Source organism: Pelecanus crispus, chromosome 4, assembly GCF_030463565.1.
Source record: "Pelecanus crispus isolate bPelCri1 chromosome 4, bPelCri1.pri, whole genome shotgun sequence".
NCBI classification, from domain to species: Eukaryota; Metazoa; Chordata; class Aves; order Pelecaniformes; family Pelecanidae; genus Pelecanus; species Pelecanus crispus.
In genome coordinates this window covers 17690380-17717970 of record NC_134646.1, presented here as the reverse complement: position 1 = coordinate 17717970, position 27591 = coordinate 17690380, and the positions used below count along the sequence as shown (strand labels likewise).

General features: G+C 41.0%; 1 protein-coding gene across 2 annotated transcripts in view; it reads left to right on the top strand.

Annotated features, from left to right (window-relative positions):
- NR3C2 (nuclear receptor subfamily 3 group C member 2) overlaps nt 1–27591 on the top strand; it is a 208602-nt gene that overhangs the window by 159245 nt on the left and 21766 nt on the right. Inside the window, exons 4-5 of one of the 2 annotated variants that reach the window (XM_075708790.1) lie at nt 12991–13329; nt 13743–13887. In XM_075708790.1, the coding sequence (XP_075564905.1) occupies nt 12991–13329; nt 13743–13887 (484 nt within the window). The remainder of the gene's footprint in view (nt 1–12990; nt 13330–13742; nt 13888–27591) is intronic. The other variant, XM_075708791.1, reaches the window with a different exon arrangement.

Genomic DNA, 27591 nt, shown 5'->3' with positions numbered 1-27591 from the left:
AGATTGAATTACTTGGTATTGTTTAGTCCAAAAAAAGGCTGGAGGGATAATTGAACAGAGGGGCAACAAGTGTTGCTTTAGCAACAAGTGTTGGTAAAGAGGAAAAGGAGATGATCAGCTTTCCATGTCTGTGAAAAGCACAACAAGAAATAATGAGCAGCAAGGAAGATGCAAGTGAGGAAACGGAAGAGTATCTGTTGCCATAAGGCTAGGGAAGCACTCAAATAGATGGTCTGGGGAAGAGGTCGAGCCTGCCATTGGGTGCCTTAAAGATCAGATAAGACAAACATTTGTCAGAAGTGATGAAGGCACAGTTGGCTCTGGTCTGAGCAAGAAGATGGATCGTGCGACTGTCCCAGGTCTCTTCCAGACTATGATTAATATTAGGTAAGTGGAATTAAGCTAGATAATTTGTGTGCAAATCAAAAATAAAAAAAGTGGAAATGTTATTTCCATGTACAAAAAGACTTTTTAGATCTTGACATCACTCATTTTCATTGAATGAGCTATTCTGTATCCCTGCCCTCTGCGTGACAATATGTCTTGAAGAAGCAATGATGCAAAGACTATGCAAGTCGTGCTCTTTCTTCTGACATGGTGTTGCTTTTTTGATTGTCTGCTACTTTGGCACTTCACAGGTTTTAAATTGACTCTAGAGTTGTGGTTTACTCCAGTAATGTCACAAGGAAAATTTATTCAATCACAGATTGCGCCTTAGCATGTGAATCTGTTGTTCTTTCCCCTTGTCCTCTCATATGTACTTTACTTCAGAATTACCTTAGTAAATTGTATTTTGTTTTGAATCTTGTTTCCTGCCTTTTTTTCCCCACCAATTCCCAAGTGCATGCTTTTCCATTTTTATTATCTGTGTTTTGCTAAAATAAGCGTCAGAAGTGGCAAGGATACCTGGCTCAAAAAGCAGACTTTAGAGTTTGATGTTAGTAGAAAGAACAGTCCACAGCAGGTTATGAAGGAAACGTTGAGCACATTTAAGCCTTAGAAAGGTTAGAAAGCCTTAGAAAGCTTAGAAAGCCTTAGAAAGAACAGGCAAGAAGGTGGTGTTTAACAAAGAGGAAGGCAAGGTGAAGGCACTGGTTGGAGCATACCTGAGCCAGCCAGTACCAGACCTCCTCCTGCAAATTGGTGCTGGTGATTTGCATGCTTTTGTGGTTCTCTGCACCGGTTTTCCCATTTCCCTCAATGCTGTAATGTTTTAGTAATGCGAATCATCTTCCCTGCATAGTATCCCTGCAGAAGGTGCAAGAGGAAGAAGACTGTAGAACCTGAGCTCACAAGACTGGTCTACCCTGAATGGACAGTAAGGGGATTTGTCAGTAGGAGGTAGAGAAGATACTGATGTGGGGCAACTCTCCTGCCCTCAAAACCATGCAGTTGTCAAACTGGAAAGAAAGAGCTGAGGAAACTCACATGTGGCTTCTGGGTCTGTCTGCACATGGACCAAATGCATTCAGACATGTAATTTAGACATCTTCTTAGAGAGCCATGTGTCAATTTTAGTCATTAGTGGCATTTCATGCACAACTACTTCAACTTCAGGAGAATTTAGAAATGTACCACACTGTCAGTCACAAAGAGATACTCGGTTTCATGATTCAGATCGTGCATATGGGTAATATTGCAGAGTTGCGTTTTCCCGGGAAAGGTGGTTAATATCATATACAGGGTGTTTCACTAGTGTTCAGGGTGATTTATTAAAGCAGGAGATTAACATGTTTGGGTTTTTTTTTTTTTTTAATGACTAATCATGAACTGGATGATGAAAAATATGGCTGAGACAACTGCAGAAGATAAGCAGCAGCCAGCTTGTATTTCACAGATAGTGTTGCTGTTCTGGGAAGCAGGGTAGATGATTTCTAGAATGTGAGGGACAGACCAGCAGCATTGAATGTATTAGAAATAAGGTCATTTCAGAGAAGTCTGAGTTGATAAAAATGGGGGATATGGAAATCGTACAGGTGAGGAGACGAAGTATTTCGGAATTTTTGTTACTTGGGAAAAATACACGTGAGGATGTGGTGCATTACGACGTAACCAGAAAGGCCGCAGAGGGAAGTGCAGCACTTACCAAGCTGAATTCTAGTAACAGTAGTGCAAAACCAAAAATGAAGCATTTAAGCATGGCACACTCTACCATGGAGTGGAAGCGTGAGCACTCAAGATACAGGATGAGAGGTGCTGCGGCAAAGTATGCTTATCAACACTTTTGAAAAACTCTGAAAAGCTTGTGGAGTACTTGTGTCTCCAATGTAAGTATGAAGAGGAAATTTCACACACAGTAAATGTCTACAGGACTGTATAAGGGGCAATCGAGATGGCTTAGTGTTATGGTCAGGATGAAGGGCGCATAGATCATGGCACAGACTTAGCATTGGGTGTCAACCCAAATTAAAGCAAGAGAGAAGACTTGGACGAGGAATGCCTGCAGAAGGTTGGACGGGAATGGGTGTCTTTGGAGGAAGGTTGTCGCTTGGCACAAGGCAGAAACCAGTGTTCATAGCCAAGAGCATTCAGTCTGGTACAGTGGAAGATTTCAAAATCTGTTCTTCAAAGTTTCCCTAACTTTGTTTTTAACCAAATTATTACCAATGCTAGCAGTTCAAGCTGCTGATACTTCATTGCCGCAGGTGTCTTAGAGTTGTAGGCAACAAATACTGGAAGTATAGGTGACCTACTCTTCATATTTGTTGTTGGTATTTTACTGCTAGTTTTTAAATCTGTTTGCTGAATAGTCAAAACTACTGATGCATTTAGTAGACAATGCTTAACTCAAAAATCATTGAATTTGCCATACGTTTGAAGAATGAATGAATAGTCAGTAAAGTATGAGTTTTGGGAACATCTGAAAAGGACTGATTAAGATTGGCTTTCATCAACATTATAATTTTCCTTTGTAAGCGTTTTTAAGGCTTTGTTTATTGGATGATTTAAATATTTAGTAAATACATTTCTTTTGAAATTAATGAAGAAGTACAAGAGGGAGTTTTATATACCAAAAATGTTAGCTGTGAGACTGTATTATGTCAGTTTGGGATTTTACATGAAATATATGTGGGGGAAATGTTCATACTTTAGCCATTTCTCATTAAAAAGCTTTATCAAAAACAGCTTGATTTGATTTTAACAGGAAACCACTAATTGGCATTTGGTAAAAGTTGTTCCCACACGGGGAGGAGTACCCCTATGAAACTGTTATTTTTCAATTAATTATCACTTTGAGGATTGCTGAGAAACAAGCAAATGTGTTAGACATTTTCCCTGACAACCTAAATATTCCTGTAAAATGCACTTTGGAACTCAGCTTTCTTTTGTCACTTTTGTCCGCTATCTCTTCACAAATGCGTAGCCTGAAGCCCGGCACAGCCAGAAGAGGGATTAATTCCCTCTATCTCTTACCCAAACCCTCTCCAGTGCCTTCCATTCCTTGATTGCTGTGGACATCACTGTCCCAGTCATCAGACAAGTGGGTAACCTGAGCTTCATCATTGAGTCAGACCTCAAAATACGCAAGATTTGATCTGGGATTTCACCTTAGTTTTTCAGAGGCAACTGTGATGGCTTCTGTGCCATCTTTGCAAAGCTCCTGCTTTTATCCGTGCTACAAAGGCCATCCCTGTGAGCAGATCTCCATGGCTGTGGATCCACAGTCCTGAATCCTGCTTGCAAAAGCCAGCGCACTGCAGAGGAACCGTGTCTGTTCCATGAGATGTGTGCAGGCGCTGTCATGAGGTGCCACCTCTCTGTAGGTGTTTGTATTTCACCTCTCAGTATCTCTAGCCGTAAGTATAATCAGAAGGAAATGCAGAATTCTCATTAAAATATGATAAGATTTCTCATTAAGAGGGTGCATAATTATTTGAAATAGCATTCTCCAAAAGTAGCTGTTAGTGGCTTGCTTTCACACTGGAAGGGCACCTCTAGTAGGGTCCTGTTGAAGGTCAGTTCTGGGTCTACAATTTTACTAATTACATAACAAAGTAGAAAGTAAATATGTAAATCTGCATATTTGGAAATTCTCTTCTGTGGCCAGAATCAGAATTCAAAAGCATCTTAGGTTCTAGTGTCTGAAACCAACACGATGGCATTTTCAGTAAAGTGCAGAGGGTTATGTTGAGAAGTGCAAGTTCAGGTGTGCAAGAATGGAATACCTGAGAGCAGGTGTTTAGAGACTGCAGTGAAGAAAGAAGCACAGTTGCATGATGATTGTACGTCAAATTTAGAGTCAGCGATGTAAAATTGTTGCAAAAATAAGCAGGTCTCATCTGATACTAAGACATTATTCTGTTCTTGTCAGAGCTGGCAAGTGTGGGCCTGGTGATTATGTCTGGTTTTCAGCACTGCTGGTCAGGGTGGTGGGGATGGGTCAACCTTACGAAATTGTCTCCTACGTTCCTGTGCCAGTTGGTAGGGTTAGCAGTACCAGCGTCCTTCCTGATGGACACATCTCTGATCTCTTCTTGAAGATCTCCAGTGTGGAAGTCTCTGCTGTGTCCCTTGATAATATGCTCCAGTTTTTCACAGACTTTTACATTTAGAAAGGTTTCCTTAACATTAAAACTGAACCTGCCTTCCTGAAATTTCATATCATGTGCCTGAAGAAAGGTGTATGCTGACTAGAGACTGCCCAAGGAAGAACAAGGATAATAAGAAGCTTAGAAAAAAATCTGTAAGGAAGAGTTGAATAAACTCAATTTATTTTAGTGTAGAAGAGAGAAACATATTAAGAAAGCCATGATGCTGGTCTTTCAATACAAAACTGGTGTAAAAGAGGGGACAGGAATGGTAAGTTTTTCTTTATGGCCGCTGGGGAAATGAGGAAGAGAAATCAACTTTACTGCAGAAAAAATGATGCGACATTGGAGATGTTGGGGAAAAACTGAGTGGTGAGATGTTGGAGGAAGATGGGGGATATTGTGGGATTCCCTTTACTGGAGATTAATAACATACTGGGTTGGGCAAAGTATAGTGGATCCTGCTCAAAGCAAGAGGAAAAACTGCTTCACATATATTATATATGTGCTTTACAATGCTGTACTGGAGCAGCATTGCACTGCATTGTGTATTAGAATCTGTTCCAAACAAAACAAAACGCAAACACTTCTGAAATTGTTGTATAAGTAAGCAAAGTAATAAGCAGGAAATATTTACCTAGTTACAGACAGTTTTATTGGTAGTTTAAATCCAACTAGAATAAAGAACCAAAATAGGTTTAAATGAACACAATGAAAATAGTGTACAATTATGTAGATTAAAATGTGCATTAGAAGCTCTTTCTTTCATCTGTGCTGTACCTCCCTTTTTGGTATACCGAGTGTGAACCGAGAACAAGAATTACATTTATGGATGTGCCTGGATCTTTGCAGGGTCTGACCGAAAGCAAATAAAATGTGACATACCCATAGATCAGACTTCATGCACGTTTATTCCTTGTCTTTAAGCTGTCCAATCCTGTCAGATTAAAGTGTTACTTATTAATTAGTAAGCAGTTGTGAATGATGTTGGCAATGCCAAACTATGTCATTATTTCAGTTATGCCTACCGTTTCATTCTACTGAATTCAATCATTGGCTCTGAGCTTATTCTGCAGGAAAAGCTTGCTTCTGCTGGTGGAGGATAAGAAATTAGGAAATTTTCATTGCTTTGTTAATTAAACTATACTGATTCCTCAGGCTTATGACAAGTGATACCATTTTCTATCACTTTCTATCTCCTCTGGGTCACAGCTGTCAGAAACAGATTTTAAAATTTATTTTGCTAAGTGAAGGCGGGACCTGTATTTTCTTCCTCACCAGCTGCAGTCTTCCTTTCTTCGTATATTCAGACAAACTACTTGGTCTCTTCAGCATATCCCAAATGCCACTGCAGAAATCACCCTTGAAAGGTGCCCTTTCAAGTGCCTGCTTTGCAAGACCAAAGTTCTTTTTTTGGTAGTGTGTCTTACATGATAAAATAATCTTGTGCTCTCCTTTTAAGTTGCTGTACAGCTTCTCCCCTGCTTCAGTAGCTGCTTTTCATTTGCTTCCTCCCCTTGGTCTGTCCAGTCAAACCAGTGACCCATCCACCTGCCCATGTGTCTCCCAGATTTGTACCTGGCCCTTCCCCTTATGCACGGGACGATGCTTGGGGTCATGTTTAGAGGTTCTTCATCTACCGCAGCTCTACCTGAAAAACAGTGGTTTCCTTCCCAAAGTGGGTAGTTGGTTTATGGAGTCTTTAGGGTCCTGTCTTGCTTGTTCCCTTCTTTGTTTCCTGAAGAATAAAGGATGCGTGCCTGAATGCACACTATAGAGTGAATGGGATGATGCTGTAAGATCTTGTTTGCATTACTGCTTTTTCACTTTATTCCATGTATTTGTGTGCATATATGTGTGTGTGTGTATATATATAAAATGTCTGTATTATTATCTCGAAATTTCTCAGCAAAATCTCATACCCGTTGTGGTAGACACTTAAGTGAAAAAATGTCTGTACCAAGATAGCTCAAAATTTTCATATATGTCAAGATACAACAGATTTTGGGGGAAGGGAAACACTATTTGTGGTAGCAGTAAAATAGCTAATGAGAACAGATGTCAGCTCACTGAAGTAAGCGAGGCAAAGGCACCAGGCAAACATGACAAGATTCAGAGGAGGAAAAAGTGGTATTTTGATGGAGCATTTATCTATACAAAGGTGGAAGCAAGCGACAAAGTGTGTGCGCTTGGTGTGAGGGCTCAGAGGAGAGTCTACCCAAAGGCTGTTACGGCTGCCTCAAGGGGAGAACCGGCAGCTTGATCCTTTGGTGACTGGTGCAGCAAGGGGCTATAGGTTGCTTTTGGAGAGGAGAGGCAGGCGGCAGTGAAGGGGTGTGCGGGAAAGCCCTCAAGCACTTGGCTGGCATGGAAGGGGCCAAGCTGACAGCTCTTGAGGGTGGGAAGGAGGTGGTGGTTGTAGCTCGGGTGCAGAGCTCGAGCAGTGAGGTTGTTGGGACCTGGATGGAGGAGCTCAAGTATTTGAAATGCAGGTGTACGCCGGCGTGGCGGCATACAGAGCCGGCACAGTTAAAGGTGGTTGGAGTGTGTTTGTTTTGCAGCGTATTGTCCACCCTCAGGCTGCCCAGGTCACTGATAGTACTGTACATACTTTGGAAGAGTCCCAAATTATACCTTGTTTGAAGTGCATATCGTGATTTTTTTCCCCTTTCTCTTTTACATGTATTTACTCAAATTGCCACTTTCTCTTCTCCTTTACCTCTTTTTTAAACTTCCATCGCTTTCTGTGTTTTGTGCTGTGTCCATTTTGTTTTCCCCTTTCCTTCCACTGATGTTCTCTGCTATACACTAGAGATAGCGTACATTCTTATAATGTGCTTTTGATACCACTTCAAATTCGTTCTGCGACATGGATAGAATAAAGATCTTTTGGGTCAGGATCAGTTTGGTCCTGGCTCTGGCAGAGCTTTACACATGTGATAAATAAAGCTCTTAGTTGTCTGTATCGTGTCTTTAGCTATGCAAATAATAATTGTTTTTTGATAGGCAGCAAGGCAAGCTCTGAATATCATCTTTTTAAAAAACATCTCATTCCAGGGGATTATCATTGCAAGTCTTGTAATTCACTCTATGTAGAACTATAGATAATTTTCTAAACTTCAGATTTCGCTTCAGAGCACTGGATGCCAGCATGAATTTGCAGAGCATTTTGGATTGGTCATTTGCTAAATTTGAACACTGATACAATTCTGCAAACAAGATACTCTGTTATAAAACTGCTGAGTTAAATCATAATATTTATGGGTTCTTTTATCTACTATTGATAGCATTTTGTTCTTTGGCATTTTTGGATCCCATTTTTTTAACAATAATGCTGATGAAAATTATTAATTTTAAGCCTATGAAAAATAGTTATCAGATGTGTGGCTGTGTGGAGTCCGTAACTTAATTTGTGGGTATTTCCCTGGGGACGAAGGGAGTATAGATTAGCTCCCTCTAGACCCAACTTGTATAGCATGTGTAAGTTTACTATGGTATTTTTAAAAAGAGCGTATAGTAGCTTACCTGTTTTGTAACTACCCTAAAACCTCAAACTTAACCTTTAAAAATCGGGAATGCCATAGATTTGTAGCTGATGTTCACATTAATTTGTATTCAGAAAACAATTCACGATAGGGTCCGTCCCATGCGGTTAATATCCTGTTATTTGACCTAGAGTAGCATTCACTGTTGCAGATGACCAGGAGCCTATTCAGCGTTGTACACACGGCATGAAAATTCCTGATCCTGAAATTGCAGGCCTCCCTGCTTCAGCTTTGTGACAGGAGTCTTACAGATGAAGGGTCAATACTAAGGAACCAGTTGTACAAATCTGAATTCACCTCAGTCTCCTGCCAGTAGCTGTTTTCAAATGATTAAGTCCCGTCTTGTTGCTAGACCATAAGGCTGAGGCTGTAGTAAGGGGAGAAAGATATTAATTTGCCTTACGGTCTTAACAGTGCTCAAGACTCTGTTAAGCTGGTTTTAATATGGCATCTCAGCCTTCCTCAGCGCCCCTGCAGGAATACCGTCGTCCCTTTCTAGGCAGGTGGGACTGGCATCGAGGGTGATAAACGGGCAAGCTGGTGTTTGCAGGCTGCTCTTGTTGAGGTCTTCCAAGCATGGGGAACGTGTGGTTTTGCAGAATTTGTGGGCTTTTCTTTGAACATGCTGGACACAGGCCTGATCATATTAGATCCAGGTAAAACTTTGCTATTGCTTCCAGAGGAACAGGGACTGCTGTTTGTGGTCAGACTTGTAGCTTACTCATTCCTGTTAGTTACGCTGTAATTTATTGTTAGAGCTACAGAGGAGGTCTGTTGGACATGCCTTTTTAAAGTCCAACTTTCTGTGACGTTTCAGATGCTTCACCTTACTTTTAGTTATTGCAATCTACAAGACCTTCTACAATACTTACGCAACAAAAGTCGTGTCAGGTATTTGAGGTGTTAACCTCGGGTGTATCTGCAGTGTGGCTTTCAATATTGTTTGTTTTTCTTCAACTATTACTCTGTCTCAGATGATTTGAAATACAAGGATTATAATACAATATCCTGGCTGCACAGGATGGCTGCACATAACACGGAACAGGAGGGGCAAGAAGTCCTGCAATTAGAGATAATATGCAGTCACTGGCTGTGGGAAGTCTTGTCCTAACCCCAAACAGGCTTCAGACTTCAGCTTTGCCACGTGAAATGCTGCCACGCATGCCCCATCTCCTGGTCTGTGTGGAGAGCCTGTGACTTCTTGAACATTTCCACACAGCAGTCCTGATGAGCATGGCTTTTACCCACCGATTCAGAGGTGGCTTTGTCGGTTTTGTAGCTGGTATTGCAGTTAGAGAGCAAATGTGAAAAACAGCTTCAAAAGACCGACTTGGAGTAAGTACTGCTCAGAGTTTGTATTTAATCTTTAGTTGTTGGTTTCTGTGGGAGTTACCAAACCAGTTGAGCTACAGCACTGGCATGAAGCCAAATGAAAAATACAGTTTTCTTCACTGTAAACATGACTGTCAAGCAGTAATGTTTTTCTCAGCTTCATTTTAAAGGCATTATAATGGAAGAAAATGAAACTAAAACACGTTTTTATGCCAGTATTATACATGGAAGAATGTTATTTCTTTTTTCTTTTAATGAAAAACTCTTAGAGAATGGAACATACAAAATTATGTCTTAATAAATACATAATCAGTTATCTGTGTTGCTAGATACTTGATGGAGTTGGTAAACCAATACATTTCTTATTCTGGTGTAGTTACAGTGAGAATGCATTTTCTTTGCCTCTGCAAACATGAAAGATATGTAGAGTTCTTTATTTTTAGTCCTGTTTTGATAACAGAAAAAAAATAGTGCCTGATAAAACTTAATGAATAATAACAGCAAACACTAATCTCTATCCACTCCTCCAGGCTTATTTTTAAACTCTCTTTTCAGTGGCCAGTAGCTCTGTTAACTCATCATAAGGTATTCTGCTGAACTTGGCCATACTTGCTTTGCTTTTGGGATTTATTTTGTTGAAAAATGTGTAAGTTCAGCTTTGCTTTTCTAAGATAAATGCAAACTGTATTTAATGCTCACAGTGATTTCACCAGGACGTCATCACGTAGGTGCCACTATACCAAATGGGGAACAGCAGCATTTTCACTTACTTTTCAGAATTAAATTTATCAGAGTTGTCTGCTTTGCCTGTAACTCCCTCCGTTTTATTTTGCAGAGTGAGGAAAAAGCCTGTTTAACAAAATGTCTGATCAGCTGCTGCTTTGTAAAATGGCTTTTTGGGTACTAGGAACGGAAATTGCATCTTGAAGAATGGATGTCAGCATCCGTGTAACTTGGTGCACCGGAGGATGAAAAATCCTTCAGTTGTGCTTCATTGTTTGAATGAGCTTTTTTAAGAGTTTCATAATAGAAAAGTAAGAAAGAGGATTGGAAGGGACTTCTATAAGGGTCTTCTCATCTGTTCTGTCTCTTGAGACAGAATCAGCTGCAGTGAAACCTTTCCTGACAGATACTTGTCTCGCCTCTTCCTTATAACCTCAAATGACAGCGATTCCTGTGTTTCCCTATGTAATCTGTGCTAACGCTTCAGGTAATTAGGAAGTTTTTGTTAAGTGTATGTGGATAGTTGAACAACAGAACTTTAAACTAAGTTTTATTAGGACCGGCACATTTTTATTTGCATATCTAATCCTTTTATTAAAAAATTGAACCCACCTCAATTGGTATGGATGTTTGCAGGCATAGAGAAATTACGAAATTGTTGGAAGCAGACAGACATGCTGTGGGTGAATTAATGAAATGGTGTCCAGATCGCTAAAGAAAAAATGATGAAAGTTACACAAAGATCTCTGAAGTTCTGTGTAGATCTCCTGAGCGATGCTGGTGCTGAAATCAGCCAGGAAGATCCGTCTTTTGTTGTGTGATGGAAATGACACCAAACTGACGTTCAGATTTTGCACTTACTGCTCAGTGCAATACGTGCTGCAGTAGTAATGAATTGTATTCAGGTTTTGAAGGTGATAGTCAAGGAGCGGCTGTTTGGCTGGGCACCTTCGAGATCGTGTGTATGAGTGGTAACATCGCTGTTTTCTATAGCAATGTCCCATGTTTACCCTAACAAATAAGCTTTTCTTTTGGATCTTGGGATGAGCCAGCTCCTTAGAGTTCAAGCTACTGTCCCAGCAAGGAAGTGTTGGAAACAACAGGCTATTGTTGCACTTGGGCGTGCATTGTCCTGGACCCTGGGCGTCTGTATCCTGCCTCGCAGGCACTACGAGCTCAGTCACAGCCACTGGTTCTGGGCAGGCAGCCCCAATTTCAAGGAAACAGCAAAACACTAATGGCTGCTGTCGCCAGCAATGGTCTTGGGGCAACAGCAGCTCTGCTGTTGAGGAGGGTTTTCTTAAAACGTGGGTTTTAAGGAGTTTGTAGAAGAGTAATGAGGTAGTTTTGTGGATCTTTGTGGGGAGTTTTCTGCACTGTAATAAGAGGATTAGGAAGAAGCACATAGAGCAAGCTTTGAAAACTTCCCTGGAGGCAGTGGCATGGCATGCTGAGCTGGAGTGGAAGTGAACATTTCGATAATGGAGAAGAGAGGAGGGGTGAGATGGAGGGTGGCCAGAAAGGATCTTGAAACTGCAGAAAAGGCGCTATATTTAAGGAAAGATAGGGAGGGGAATTGATGACGGGGAAAAAACTCGAGGAGATAGACTTGGGACAGGGCACGGACTAAGAGGGGTGTTTGCAGTGGTATTCTAAGTAGGAGTAAGGTAGACTTGTATTTACTCATGCCAGTAAAAGGGATGTTCCAATAATTGAGAGAGACGGGAAGATAAAAGTCCAGACAAGGGTTTTAGCTGTGTACAGATAGATAAGAAAGACTATATTTGAGAGAAGTTACGCTGAAAGAGCTGCGAACATTTAAATTTAGTTCATTATTTATTGATTTTAAAGATTATTTTAGTTACGTTTTCCTATTGCAAAAAGGGGGGTGATGGGCTTTTAGTTTGTTTTTTTTGTGTGTGGTTTTTTAACTTAATTGTCTTGCTTTTTATTTCCCATTCTTTCCTCACGCTAGAAGATGATTTTGCGGGACAGGAGCAGGGCTTTCTGCCTGCTTATGTATCTGTGCTTCACAGGGCAAAGTTGGGAATGCAACCCACAGAGAATGGCTGGCATCTCTGCAAAGAGTGGAAGCACACTAGTGTTGCTGTATTCTAAGAATACTTAGTAAAGAAAAGTAGGGAGGGTAGCATTAAAGAAAAAAAGAAAAGGAAAATAAAAGGGAAGGCAAATCATTAGAGAAATGTTGATAGCAGTGAGAAAGGTGTTACATGAGGCTCAGTGTTTTTTCTTTAGGTAAATAGTTTTAGCGTTATTAGAGAACTACTCAAGAGAAGGGGACGAAGATCTTATGGAAGTATCAAAGCAGCAAAAGCAAAGGGATTTGACTAGCTTAGGCTGTTCAAAATGGATTGATGGCATTTCAAGTTGAGGCACGGCCAGGGTGGGCGCTAGGACTCAGAAGCTTAGGAGGGCTCCACGTCTGCTAATTTTAGGCATTGCCAGGGAGATTTCTTTTGAGGACCAAATTCAATGGAGAACATGAATTGCAGACTTGTAGGTGATAAGTGATTAATTTAAGCTACAAACCAAACTTCTGAAATGTTTAATTGGCACCGACCACAGTAACTAGGATGTTTATGCATGTCTGTATGGAGACAGATACTGGACATTCTGTCACTTACAAAAACATCCAGTAAAGCAATGAAAATGAGCTTAACATGTGCCTTTTGGTCCTTCTTCCCGCATAATGATGCTGCAGACAGTGAGGTATTTCTTAAGGTCCTGCACCTGGTTCACTTGAGAACTTTGAGATGATACTTCTGCTTCCATTTTCTATAAGGCCAAGGTTACACCAGCTTTCTGTACTGACTTGGTTCTCGTGCTGCTCATCTTCACAGCCCGGAAGTCCAAAAAGTTGGGGAAATTGAAAGGGATGCACGAGGAGCAGCCACAGCAGCGGCAGCAGCCACCACCCCAGAGCCCTGAAGAAGGGACGACGTACATCGCACCCGTGACCGAGCCCCCTGTAAACACAGCACTTGTCCCCCACATGTCTGCTATCTCACCAGCACTTACTCCCTCTCCTGTTAAGATCCTTGAAAGCATTGAACCGGAGATCGTATACGCAGGATACGACAATTCGAAGCCAGACACAGCGGAGCACCTGCTTTCCACCTTAAACCGCCTGGCTGGCAAGCAGATGATTCAGGTGGTGAAGTGGGCAAAGATACTTCCAGGTAGGACCACGAGACATTTGGTGAATGGTGTTTCTTTTAGCTTAATGAACTATTTGCTTGACAAACTGCATCTTTAATCTGTGGGCTGTGTTGAAAATCCTCACAGGGGGGTGTGAGATGAACATCTGAGAGAAGATTGTTGGGTTTTTTTTATTTTATGTAACATTTGTTTCATATGTCTGTGATCGATATTTAAAAAGCTTTCACTTTGAATAATAGCCTCTTAAGAAGAAAACATGTTTTGTCACTGGAATGAAAAACTACAATTTTGTTTTTTCAGAAGTATACTTTGTGGGAGTGTTGCTCTTGTGCGTTAATACTGGAAAAATAATGAGCAATATATTCAGTGCTGGTTTGGCCAACCCTTGTAGAGCGCAATGTAGTTCATGGGTATTTTCTGGTTTGATCTCTAGGATTTAGAAACTTGCCTCTCGAGGACCAAATTACTTTAATTCAGTATTCATGGATGTGTCTGTCATCGTTTGCCTTGAGTTGGAGATCGTACAAACATACAAACAGCCAGTTCCTCTATTTTGCTCCAGACTTGATCTTCGATGAGTAAGTATTCCTTAATCGTCCTTTTCGGTGCAGGCTGGAAGGATTACTCTGTCTTTATTTGGTCTTCAGGCATACCTGCAGTCTAAGAAAATTTCAGCTAATTCCGTCTTAAAAGGTAGCTTTTTTTTTTTTTTTTTCAGTGACTCAGTTTTCAATTGTCAGAGCTTTGATACTGCCATCCGCTTCTCCTTATGTATGTGGATGTGTTCTCAAACTAGGACCATCCTGCTGGCTTGAAATATGAGTGATACATGACCAAGTTTTATAGGAAAAATCATTTTTTCGGTATCTCCTGGAGCTTGGAAAAATATCTAACTTCTAGGAAATGTGAATGTTTAAATTGCCAGTTTTTTTCAAAGCAGTCATATAATGGTGCTTTTGTTAACAATATACAGCTGTTCAATGTGTTTTCTTGACAGTCTTAATTACCCTTCTTTGCAACCATGAAAAAAGCCAAAATGTTTTTTCAGTAATGAAACACAACTTCTTTTATGATGCATTCAGACAAAAAGAAGGATCAACCAAGGAACCATTCCTTCTGAGTGTGTGTGTTCCTTCATATTTTAACTTTGTGTTTTAGTGCTTTGCTTTTGATGAGTATAATTTAATTTCTGTTTCATTCGCCTAGTGTTTATTCCAAGACAGTAAAGTCAAAATTTAAGCGAATAAACAGGCAGTCAAACTGGGGTCATGTCATATCCTTATCCCAGAAGGTATTTTTTTTTTTCTAGAGGTAAAAATGAGGCATAATCAATAGGATATGGGTGCTCATGAAGAAAAAAAGAAACGCAGGAAAAGAATGAACAAAAACCTTACCACTCAATCTTCTGAAGCTTTCTGAAATGTTTTTTTTGGAGAAGATGCTTTGTTGCTGTCCATCTTAATAGTCTTTCTTTGATTTAGGAATTCCTAAATAATTAATGTGTATGAGATTGGTCCCAAAGCAGTGAGCAATATCAAAGGAGGATCATTTGGTTGGGCTTTTGTTTTTTAAGAGGAGGAACTGGTGATTCACTGCATGTGGTTGAAAATGTAGTGTCAGCCATTTTCCTTGTTGAAAGCACCTCCACTGTGACTTGGACATTAGAGAATCATCACAGAAAAAGTATCTGTAGCTAAAGCTAAGTGAAAATGGGAACTTCGAAGAGTTTAGTTCTCCTGGGGAAATGTAGACTAAAAGTTCAAACACAGAAGCAGCTTTCCCTCATCTGAAGATAGTCACTTGGGGGGTCAAAATTTATTGGACAGGGAAATCAATCCCGCTTGCAAATAAAAGTGTATGTGCATTGCCAGCATTCTTGATACTGCAGCTAGAAGTGGTTTCCAGAAGTCAAGATCAATTGTGAGTTTTATGCTGCAAGCCTTGAAGGTAGGTGCCTGCAGAATTATACTGAGGTTGAGGTTGGGATGCAGTCTGGAAAAGGAGTGCAGTGCCATGGAGTGCAAAATAAAAACATCCAAAATCAGGTATGTATGTAAGATAGTGGTCAGCTCTTCTACATATTTAACAATATACTCATTGCAGAGTTACCAGAGGTAGCAGAAGGCAGGTGTTTCTAAAGGTAAGAAAAATAAATTACCAGGAGCTGTGCTGAGCTGTGAGATGTGGGACAGGGACTTCTGAAGTTGCTTATCAGGGCAAGAAATTTCCTTGGAAGTAAAAGGGTAGGAGTTCATTTCTTACTCCAGAACGGTAATGGACGCATCTCTGGAATGAGAGGATTTCTTTCACTTCGCTTATGTTTCATACTCAATGGAGATCATGGGAGACATTTGTTCCAAGTTTGTCACGTTGCTGCTCAGAGTGGTAGTTGTGAGACTGCACCTGGAGTCTGAGTTTTGGGCTCCCCGGCACAGGAAAGTTGTTGAGAAATTGCAGAGTCCTGTGGGGTTTGGTCACAGTGGTCGGGGGCTGGCTGGGACAGCGAGGGAGCTGGGCTCGTGCAGCCAGAAGACCGTGCTGGGTGCAGTGGGAATTTAATTGCGTCTTTCAGCTTCTTGAGTTGTTGTAGAAAAGAGGGAGCCAGGCTCTTCATGGAGGTGCCCAGTGGAAGGATGAGAGGCTACAATCGCAAGTCTAGGACAACAAACTGCCTCCTGGGCAGCAGGAGAAGACATTTCATAATGAGATGGTGAAATAGCAGACCAGGTGCCCAGAGGGACCCTGGAGTCTCTGTCTTTGAAGATGTCCAAGCCTTGACTGGGCAAAGCCCCAAGCAGCCTGCTCCAACTTTTGACATTAGCCCTTCTGCGAATAGGGGGTTGGACTTGAGACCTCCAGAGGTCCCTCCCAGGCTAAATTATTTTATGATTCCAAGCTTAAGAGATGCAGCGCTTTTCCCAATTTTGACATAAGGTTAGAGGTAAATTACTGGAATTGTACAAGTCAGCCAATACAGTTCAGTGTAGAAAGCATTCAGATAAGCACAGAACGCAATGTATATTCCTGTTTGTGAAAATATACTGCTTTGGAGCTTTGCTCTGGAATTGCTGAAGGCTGGTCTTACCTTTACTTTTTGAGTACCATGAACTTGGAAATGTGGTGTGTAGTTATAAACACAGGCCTTCATTTCTGTGCCTCAAGGTTTATCAGACCTCCTTAAGGTTCATATGGTGCAACTTTTTGAGTGTTTTAGTGCCCTTGGCATTTTAGGACATGTATTAGTTGATGCAGAATGAAAAGGAGATGCTTTAAAATTACTTTTCCTTCTGCTGGCTTGAGAGAGTTATGTTACTGTTATCATCTGGCCAAGATTTTCTTGATATTTCTTCATATTGTGTCTGGAGACATCATTTCCCGTCTCTGTCTCTAAGTAATTAGGAAGGTCCCTGGCCAGTAGCATGCACTGTGTACCCCACACAGGGTTCAGAATTTTCTTCAATGAACAGTTAAAAAAGAGTGAAAGTAGAGGTTGGCGTTAGCAGAATTATGTTGCTTTGTTTTACGTTAAATGAATTTTCCGTTTACTCTTAGCTGCTGTGAATAAAAGGAAGTTGTAATGTTTCTGGAAGGCCATGGTATATGATCTTGTTTTCTTTCTTATTCTGAAGGCCTGTAAACAAGGCAAATAACAAATGAGGATCTCTGTTGTTAATAGCTGTTAAATGTGCCTTTGATTGTATAAATACAGTGCAAAATGCCTCCCTACTCATACGTGGTTTGATTAGGCTTATGGAAGGCTGGAAATACTTGTTCACCTTCATTTAGTCGTGTTACATATCTAATTAAGTGTACTGTTTGTCTTTATGGATCGTGCATATATTCCATTGCTTTAATTGGGCATAAGTAAACACGAAGTTGTGAACTGAGGGATGAGAAGATGGCCGCTCAGGCCTGTTACAGAAATGCTTAAAAACAGCCCAAAAAGAGGCATAAAATAGACCAGTGTATTTTATGTAGTGTGTGCATAAGTTACAGTATGTGGGTTTTTTTAATCCATTTCTTCTGTGGCATAGTAGTTGTAATCAAGACTACTATTGTCTATATATAGCTTTAGTTTTAATCCACAGTAAATCTTTAAAAGACCGTCATATATGTGATGCCACATAATTCCTGTTGCAGGTAAACACTCTTAAAGGATGACTGTTGCATATGACACTCAAAAGATGTTGCAGTAATTTTCTTAAGGCTGCAAGCTCAAATCCAAGAAGTTGCAAAATTCCAAAATTAAGGTGGTCTGTGAAACCGTAGTTTGAGCCCTTTGCGTATGTGCTTTGAAAGCTGTATCCATAACCAAACCTTTAAGTTATGTTATCCCATAATATTTTTCCCATGTGACTCCTTCCTTTTTGGATTAGGTTGGATGAGTTGTAGGGATAATACAGGATTATGTAGTGAGAGACTGTTGGATTTTTGCTTCAGTTTTTGCCAGCAAGGAAGCCTTACCTTGAATGGATCTAGGGATTTGGGAGAACAGAGAAATATTAATGGGGAAGATCTTCTTAAGACATGGCAAAAGGCTATCCCTGATTCAAGACCTAAGCTCTGAGACATTTCAGGTTCCTACTGCAAAGTAACAGAAACCCCGCAGAAAAAAATGGCTGTTGTTTATTTAACTTGAGGGAGGGAGAAAATTTCTCTTAAGACTTAACCAAAGACTTCAGCTGAAATTTTCTAATCTAATTCAACCTGAGGCAGGCAGAGGTATGGACAATTGAAGTCTGGAGCATTAAATTGGTAAAATTATACACAACTGAAAGCAGGAAGCTGAGTGGTGCTGCTTGGAATGGATGCAAGAACAAAGCAAGGGATGTAGCAAAATGCAATGTTTTTTAACGCTAGCTCATTTTCAAGGATTCTGTCTGAAGCTATGCAAAATGAACTGTTTGCTACAGGGAATGGCCTAAAACATGCTTTTTAAGATGTGGTCCTGGAAGCTAGGGAAGTTAGTTTCAAATTTCCTCGGTCTCTCCCTTTCTGGATGAATTCATCACTGAACTAATAGCTAAAATGACCCTTTCTCTGGCTGTGTCCTTTTGAAGGAAAAGTCCCCAAAGTTTTTGAAAAGAGGCAGCGTGACAGTTTAGGTCCTAGAAGAAATCTGATGATCTGAGTCTTTCAATAGTAGGAATTTATGTGTTTGCAGTGCAGAAGTCAGATGCCTAAATCCCGGAGGAAGGCAAGGGATGCTCCTTCTCGCGCACGTTTCGGTGACGGGCTCAGGCAACTTCCCAGGTATCTGCTTCCACCCATACATTAAGTCAGGGCATCGGCTGGCAACCTCTCAGAGGCTCAGGAAGGGATAAAAAGCATTTACGAGTGCAGCGCTGCCAACAGAAACCCAGCAGGAGCCAAGACGTGGTGCGGCAAGGATCCTCGCTCCCCCAGTGTGGGAAACCAGTGGGAGCAGTGGGACACAGGCTGCCTTCAGGGCCACGGTTTGTGCTCCCACCGCGTATCCCCCTCCCAGCTGGAGGACAGAAACTGCATCCCCCGTGGCGAGCTGCCCTGCTTATCCATCCCTTCCCCTAGCGAGAAGAGGGATGGTGGCTCTTCATCTCTCCGTAGGGCAAAAACCCAGCTGATGGCATTGCTGACAAATATTAAAATCAAGCCGTGCGTCCTCTTTGGCAGGTGTTGGTTTCTGCTGGTGTAAAGAAACCAAAGGGCCAGCCCGACGCTGGAGTTCCCCTGCAGGTCTCGGTTTTCCTTTTGATTTTAGGTTTTACAGAGTCTCTTTGTAGACTTCTAAATCCTTGGGGACTTCTGAAGAAGAGACTCAAATTCCCAAATCATTTACTATTTTTAGCAAATTTACCCAAATTATCTTTCTTACCATTCCAGCATTATCTAGCTGTAAAATAGCAATGATGTGGGATACTGAAAGAGTTCAGGAATGCTGAGACAACTGTGTTGAGACACTTTAGTACATTAAAGTACAGCATCAATATTTCAGCAGTATTTTGCAAATGCACCGAATGACTAATGTGCTGTATGTTTTCTTGCTCCTTTGATTTTTCTTGGTTTGTCATCTGCAGCATAAAGAATAAATCATAGGTGCATAAGTGTGCGGGTTCTGAATTTCCTGGCCATTGTACTTTCTAACTGTCATCGGATTTTTACAGAGGTTTTTACCCTAGTCAAGGACTTGAGGTTTTGCCTGATAAAAACAGCACTAGGTGTTGCACGAGGTACCCAAAATTATTAAAGTGAACTTGAAAAACTGAGTCTAAAAACGGGCCAGTTTTCACAAGCATTTGGATCAGCCATATCTTTTTTCCATCTCTGAAATTATTGTATTACATCATATACAGTTCAATCCTTACAGTAAAAAGGTTTCAGTAGAGGCTGCAGTTTATCAAATATTGTGTTCAAAACATTAAGAGCAGAATAGACCAATTGACATATTGGTTGGTGCTTTTGACTGGTAAGGCAAAGCTTCAGGCTATGGATTTTGAACTAAGACATGGTTGTCCTTTCATGATTGCCATTTCGGGCAATTGTGACACTACTGGCCACTTTTCTAGTTTCTAGTGCAGTATGGATGGCTTTTTCATTATGAAATTCAATCATCTACTCCAGATATTTTTAAATAACGCAATAATCTGTGTATGTAATGTAGTTTAACAACCTAACAAAGGTTACTACAAATTAATATAAATCCTTCCTTTAAAGTGCAAGATTTAACTTTCAGTAAAATAAAAATGTAGTACTGCAAGGATTTTTCATGTTACGCCTTTGGTAATTGCCCCAAGTTTTAAAATTTAAAAGCAGACAGAGGTTGATATTAGCAACAGAGGAAAAATACAGAATACACTTTTCAAATGAGAAAGCTGAGGTAGAGCAAATGAGGTATAGAGAGGCGGAAAACCAGCTTCAGTACATGGGGATTTCTGTGAAGTTTCTGTGCTAATGCTGTCATTGGATGTGAATGGGCAGAGGATTTTGTAACATTGAGGACAGGCGTAAAATTAAATTAAGAATTAAGATGTAGCTTGGCTGAATAGCTAAGATTTTATTTAAAATCTGCATTTATTAATTATGTGTATTTTATTAGTAAATAGCATGTTCATTGTCTTTTCATTATGTTCATAATATCCTCTCATAATATACTTGTGGAAGCTGGGGCCATTAGGATTTCGTGTTGCGTAAGGCAGCGCAAGGATGCAGCTGCCTCTCTGTGCCCTTTTGGTGCTGAAGCCTCTAAGTCATTCTGGTATTCTGATTTCTATAGTAACAGCAGGAAGATAAACGTAATAAAATAAGCTGAATATTTAAGAACAGCAGATTTTTTTAACCTTATATAACCTCAGGATGGGGGGGATGATTACTTAGATCATCTGCGAGTGGTGATTAAGCCAATAAGTAACTTCTTTTATTGTTTAAAAGATTACTTTTTCCCTGCTTACATTTTGCATGATGATGGCTGTTAACCCTTTTGGTTTCTTTTGCAATCTGTTAATCCTGTAGTGTCTAAATTTAGATACATTTTTGTAATCTCTTTCATCTGGCAGTCTCCAAATCCCTCATTTTTAATTAGTATTGCCACAATGATTGTTGATAAGAGTTGTCAGTGTTCATTCTTCACTAATAAATTGTGTGTGTGATGGTTGATCTTGTTAAAAGGTCAGCAAGCACTCTTTGATATTCCTTCCTGCATGATTTTTGCTTCCATGTATTATTTTGAAGAGCAGTACCACATTCATACAATCTAAACTGTCAGTGCAGTGAGAAGTGGGTATCTTTATCAGTAAATTTTTTATATACGTTGTTACTATTACTTACTTTTTCACAAAGTGCAGCTCAGTTCCCATCCAGAGAAATATGTGGAAGGATTTTGTTACATACCCACCCCAAAATAGTGCAGACACAGAAGGAAATTTTGAAGAACTACTGTCATACCTGTACGTAATATATGTAATACGCTTTAGCTGGATTTTCCAAGTCTTATTTTGCTTTTTCTTTGTAAACAGGTCAATGGTTGGGCAAAGCAATAGATTCTTTGCATAAATTTCTAAAGGTTTGCCTTTTAATGCCTTTATCTCTAAACACTTCTTAAATTTCTAGGGTGTTTTAATTAAAACTGTGAAACTATAAAGGAAAACAGGAGATAAAGTAGTTTTAAGGAGATCCGTAAGAATGTGAAAACTGTCAGAAGAAAGGTCCCTCTAGCACAGTTTCTCATCCTTTAAACTGGCCATTTGCAAAGAAAGCATAAGATCGGGACAAGGGTAAAATGATATTTCTTTCATTTGCTTGTTCCAGCAGTCAGTGATTTAGGTACTTTGCAAATGGGAGATTGCATTCGGACAGTTGTGCTTAATAACCGTTCTGTATCTTTCTTCTGTGAATTTGCCTAATACCTTTTTGAATACATTTATAATCATGACATCTAAAATGTTCTGTGGCAGTCGCTTCTGCAATTTAATTATGCATATTTGTTTGTTGGAGATGTTTCTAAAGCAGGTAGCTGATAATTTAATGGAGTGCCACTTCATTCTTGTGCTTGTAGTAATAGTGGATATATTCTTTTTCATCCTGTGTATGCCCTTTATCACTTACAGGTCTCTGCCAAGTCCCATCATTTCTTCTATGAGCTGAAGAATCAGCTAGCCAATTTAATCTCCCCTTGTATATCAGTTGTTTGCTACCCCTGGCCATCGTCATCTCCCCCCTCAGTGCTTTTGCTAGCCCAATTTGTATTAATTTTGGGAGCAGACCAGAGTGACACACTGTGTTCAGAGGGCAGTAGATTTATGCAGTAGCAAAATTACGATTTCTGTCTTGCTCTCAACTCTTCTTCTCTCACCCTTTGCTTTTTTTGACCATTAGTAAATACTGAGGAAGCATGTTCAAAAGACAGAAGCCCCACCAACCTGTTCCAAGTTACACTTAGGTCTCTCTATTGCATAATGTTTGTTAATTTAGAGCCAGTTTTTTTGTATGTATGGTGGAAGAGGATTATACTGTCTGCATTGTCTTGCAATTACTGATTTTCACCTTCCGTTTTGTCAGCCAGCCGCACGGTTTTGCAAAATTTTTCAGCAGTTGTTCACAGGCAGCTCTTGATTTCATCGTCTGGAGTCATCAGCAAGCTCTGTCACTTCCATAGGTCTGATTTTTTTCAGATGATGTACAAGCCCAGGCCCCGGTGCAGAGCTCTGTGAGACTTCCCTGGTAACCTCCATTACTTCTGAGAGATGGCCATTTATTATTACCCTTGGTCTCCTATTTTTAAGATGCTAATAATCCATGAAGAACCCTCCTCCTTATCCCTAAGCTCTCTTTAAGAGCTTTCAGGAGATCTTTTTAATAGCTTTAAAATCCAACTTTGCCGTGATTGCATCCCCGCATACCTCCTGATGCAAAGCACAGTGTGCAGGAGGTCCTAGACCAGTAATTACCCATGCTGGCATGCCGACAGACGGTATTGCAGCCCTTACCCAAGCTGCATGCCCCAGTTTCCGTTGTGTGGAAACCAGGGCAGAGGCGAGGAGGAGGAGAGGGTTGGTGTTTGCTTAGGTCTCACCCCATATGGCTGTGGGATGCAGCTAGACCTGGCACGTGCAAAGCATTTCTGTTGTACAGACGTTGCCTGTATTGACCAGAACATCCTTGTGCTATCATCAGGGTGCTCTTACAGATTCGTGAAACATGACCTCTCTTTGCCAAAGCTGTGCTGACTTTCTTCCCTTATAGCATATTTATTTATCTATTAATGCTCCTCTTTCAATCGTTTTGCTAGATATGGAAACGAGACTTACCAGCCTCTGGTCTCTCGAGTGCTTCCTCCCCACTCCCAGACCAATTTTAAGAAATCAGTCACGATTGCCACCTTCCACGCCTTTTATAAGGGCAATTTAAGCAATAAGCTGCACAGCAGAGTTAGTAGTTCAGCAGTTCTGTATTTAAGTTACTTTACGGCTCATGGATGGATGCCATCTGGTCTTGGTGATTTATTACTATTCATTTTACTGTATTTTTCTTTTTTCTTTCTAGACCCTTTTCTACTCGCACTTTAATCTGAAACTAGTTCTCACACTCGCTTACTGAAAAGGGAGACTGGTGCAGAGCCTTCCTGGACTCCTTTACACAGAGCACTGATGCAAAGATTCTATTTAACTTTTCTGCTATGGCCTGATCTTTCTGAAACACTTCTTTTTCATCTTGATCATCTGTTGGCCCAGTGGATGTTCTGGCAGGTTTCCAGCTTGTGACGTGCTTGAAAGGGTTTGACTGTTAGTTTTTATGACTTTAGCATGAAGACTTGCCCAATGATTTTACATTTAACTTGGCATAATTATGCTCTCTTAGTATTGTCTCAGCATGACTTTGGGACATCCACAAGCCTTTTGGGAGGGCGTCTTTTCTCTTCTCTCACGGTCCTTGGTAGGAAGGGCTAGGATAGAGAAGAGGTTTGTTCCTTTCAAGTGTCTGTCTGAACATGGTGCTGCTTTATTCTTTCTGCACATCAGTGAGCTGTTTGGTGGCATCTCCAAATGCCTTTCACATGCATAGTGCTTCCTTTTGCTACTTCCCCTATGGAGTTAAATACTAATCTTCCAGATTAGAAGAAAAATTAGGAAGTAGTTTCTCTAAACTGGTAAGAGAGGAAGGCATGCCTTAGTTGACTTCCAGAAAATGCCAGGCTTTGCATGACAGCGCAAGCAAAGTCTTGATTTCTGAGGCATTGATGGCACAAGAGGAGAATTGCTGCCACATGTGGAATATAGCAGTAATTTTGCTGATGAACCACTGCAAGTGACAATGAGCCCTGGCATAATGGATGTATAAAACTGTACCTAATGGGCACCTTTTCTGGCTGGTGGTACCTTTCTCTGATCAACTTTGAAAGAGTATTTATTGTCATGTGTATGTTATCATCACTTATTATTGAACATGGTATTATAGAAGCATTTTGGTAAAGGCATAATTATGTATTTTCTCATTTAAACTATGATTTGCCTCTTTTGGAATGCAAATGCAAACCAAAAGAGAGTATTTGGTATCAGCATTCTGCTAACTGCATAATTAACCGTTAATTCCAGCAGATATTTGAGGTTTTATGCTATTGATGTGCTTGGGATTTTAGGGTTACATAACTGGGTGATTATTAAGTTGGATTGTAGCACAAGTTCTCTGTTACTGATTGGGAGCTGAAACTCTCCTTTGGCAATCATTATGCACGAGCTGTTGCCAGTTCCTTTGCTGATAGGCGTATAAGAGGAGGACACTTAGTTGAAGCTTTAAAGCAGCTCTAAATTTCTTAGTGTCAGTTACCTGGGATTGTATTCTCTAGAATCACCAGGGGGACTTCCTTGGGAGAAAACTAATTTTCAGAATTGACTCTGTTAAAGTTCAGTGTAAAAATTGCCAAGTTTGTATGCCTGGGTGGCTAAAGCCCACAAAATACCAGCTATGTCTGTAGGTCTGTTTTAATGTGAAATGACCTTCCTTGTCTGATTATCAGTGTTCGCCATTGGTGGTCCTTAGTCTAATCCGTGTTTTGTCCTGGGTTCGGCAGCTGCTTCTGCCAAGGTCATTGCTGTAGTGCCAGTGCTCCCAGCTACGCACCCCTTCGTCTGCAGCATCCCAGTCACCTGGAGAGAAGCTTGTGGGGTTAAGTGTTTTAGTTCGGTAACAGTGGGTTTACACATTCATGTGGCAGGTTTGGTGGGGGGAGATCATTACTGAAGTACTTTCAGCAACTTTTAGAGTAGGAAATCTGTCTTTTTTGCACAGTGTGCTTCCTTGCAGGGAGCAGCTTTCTCCTGTTGCAGTCAGATTCCTGCAGGAACACAGCAGCAGGAGGCATCTCCAGGACCCTCAAGCCAATTTCCTGCTGCTGCAGGAGGATCTCACCATAAAACCTCCTTATTTTCAAAGTAGAAGGTAGGGCCAAGGCCTTGGCTGCTATGTCAGATTAATAGGGCACGGGTTTTTTTTTCTCCCCACCTTCTATGTAGAGAGGAGAAATGCTGACTGTCAGTAGTGGCAAAAGTCAGGTAGGACATGGCAGAGGGATTTGGGGCAGCAGGAAGAGCTGAGGGGACATTTGGTGGCAGGTCTCGCAGCTTTGCTTTAAGACGTGACTGCTGGCACCTGCCTGCCTCTGTATGAAGGAGCATGTATGCGGGCAATAGCTGCATCAGGCAGTTCAGCAGTATCAGCCAAAATGGCCTGGGAATGTGGGAGTATGCTGAAAACCCAGACTGTCACTGGGGGCTGAGGCAATGGCATTTTTTGTTTTGTTTTGTTTTGGTTTGTTTTTTTTTCCTGGGCCTGGTTCGAGGACAGTATTTTCCAACAGCACAATAGAGCGGGCATCCAGGGGCTGTGATGTTGTAACCTGGCTGAGATCCACCATCGCTTGTGTAGGCGGCAGGGTGGTTGTCTGAGGGTGTCACCTTTATGCTACCTCTAGGCTAAACTTTCCTAGATAAACCACCTAATTCCCAGCCTATGTTTATCCATGGCAGTTTAACCAGCTGCAGGGTAATAGTTGTACTCTCTACCCCGTGCTGCTTAGGGAGAGCATCTGCTGCCTTATCAATAGGAGGAGGAGGTCGCTGGTGGTGCCAAAGATGGGGTATTTATTTCTGGTGGCTTGCTGGCAAGTTAAAGGAAAAAGGGGCATGACCCAAATTTCTCTCTGGTAGAAACTGATGACAAAACTGCCATTAGTTTCAACAGGACTGAGTGCCTGCATTTGCCATTGATGCAAGGCAACAGGTATTTTTTTCCTTCCTGGAAGAAGATGTCTCTAAAGCTTGAAGAGTGGAAGGCAGCGTGTTGAAGGGAGTATGTTTTTGTCTCCTTCTGCTGTGGCTTGCAGAGCAAGCAGAGATCAGAAAGTGCTGAATAAGAAGTGCTGAATGAAAAGTCATAATTGGATTTTGCCTGAATTCTGCGTGTATTTTGGCTTGGATTTTGATTGGTGCAATAACTTAATGATGCTGCTCCAGTACTGCTGACTTTGGTTGCCTTTATAATGGCTTCAAGATGGGAGACAGGTGTCTGTGCATCATTCTACTCAATGACCTGTACCCAGTGTTGCCCAATGCCGCCGCACACAAAGTAGTGCCGTGATTGCCCCTTTGCACAGAAGTGCAAAGATTAGTTTTGTGCTAGGTAGTGTCTTTCTGTTCCCACCGTTCTTCATCATGGAGCTGTTGAAGTAGAGTAGTCCCTCAGGAAAGAGTAAATTGTTGTTACAATAATATGTTTGGTTTTTTCTTTCCCCAAGAACCTTAAAACTTCTTCCAGACAAGTGAACCCCTCCTAAGGCAGGTAAGATAATTCAGGCCAAGGGCTTTTCTATTAGATGGTTTGAGCAGCTGAACAAGGGACTCTGTGATCCCATGTCCCTGGTCTTTTTCCCCCTTAATCCACACTTGCCTGCCTTGCCCTAAAGGTGTCTGGTGATGTTTCACTCCTCTCTCTGCCAAGTTCAAACTGTCAAACCTTCTGGCATGGTGGAAAGCATACCTTGCTTTCTGAGGTTTCCAAACTGGTTTCGACCTTCAGGCCTTTGGCAGGTTTTCTTGTTGGGTTGCATTTGTTTGTTTGTTTATTTGGTTTGGTTTTGTTATACTATAACGTGTTTTCTTGCATTACCCTGAAATAATTTTAAATGATGGACAGGCTTCAAATGGATACAGGTTTTAGTCTAGCAAAGGAAACACTCTTAATTATAAAATTGGAAACAGTTCTTACAGGGGGGAAAAAAATGTAAAGTCAGGAAAACCAAGGAATATCTTTGACATCAGACTTTTGCTACAAGTGTTGCTTGGTCTTTTCCTAAGTCTTTTCTGAGCTGCAGAGGCCAAGGGACTAAGTCAGCTGCACATTTGTTCCTCTGAGGTGCTGTGAAAGGGGATGCCTTTGCCCAGTTTCTCTTGGGATTATCAGCAAGCCACTTGAGTACTGATGAAACTTCAAAACGCCCATCACAGCTTTCCCTTTCTTCGCTTCCCTGTCTAATTTAGGAAGATGCCTTGTGCTGCGGCTTTGGACAGTATCCATGAGAAAGTAAATAAAGCATGGTATCAGGTTTGGTTTGGGGCTGAGTTTCGCCTGTGAGTGAATATTCCATGATGCATGGTTCCTCTTTTTGGTTACGGTCAGTTGAGTTGCAGTTTCCATCCTCAACAAGGAGATTTACGATGCTAGGCTTCATGATGACTTCATAAATTATAAGTTACTTATTCATAACAAGTTGTTTCTGTACAGTATGCCTGTAGTGTCACAATTCTTGATGTGGC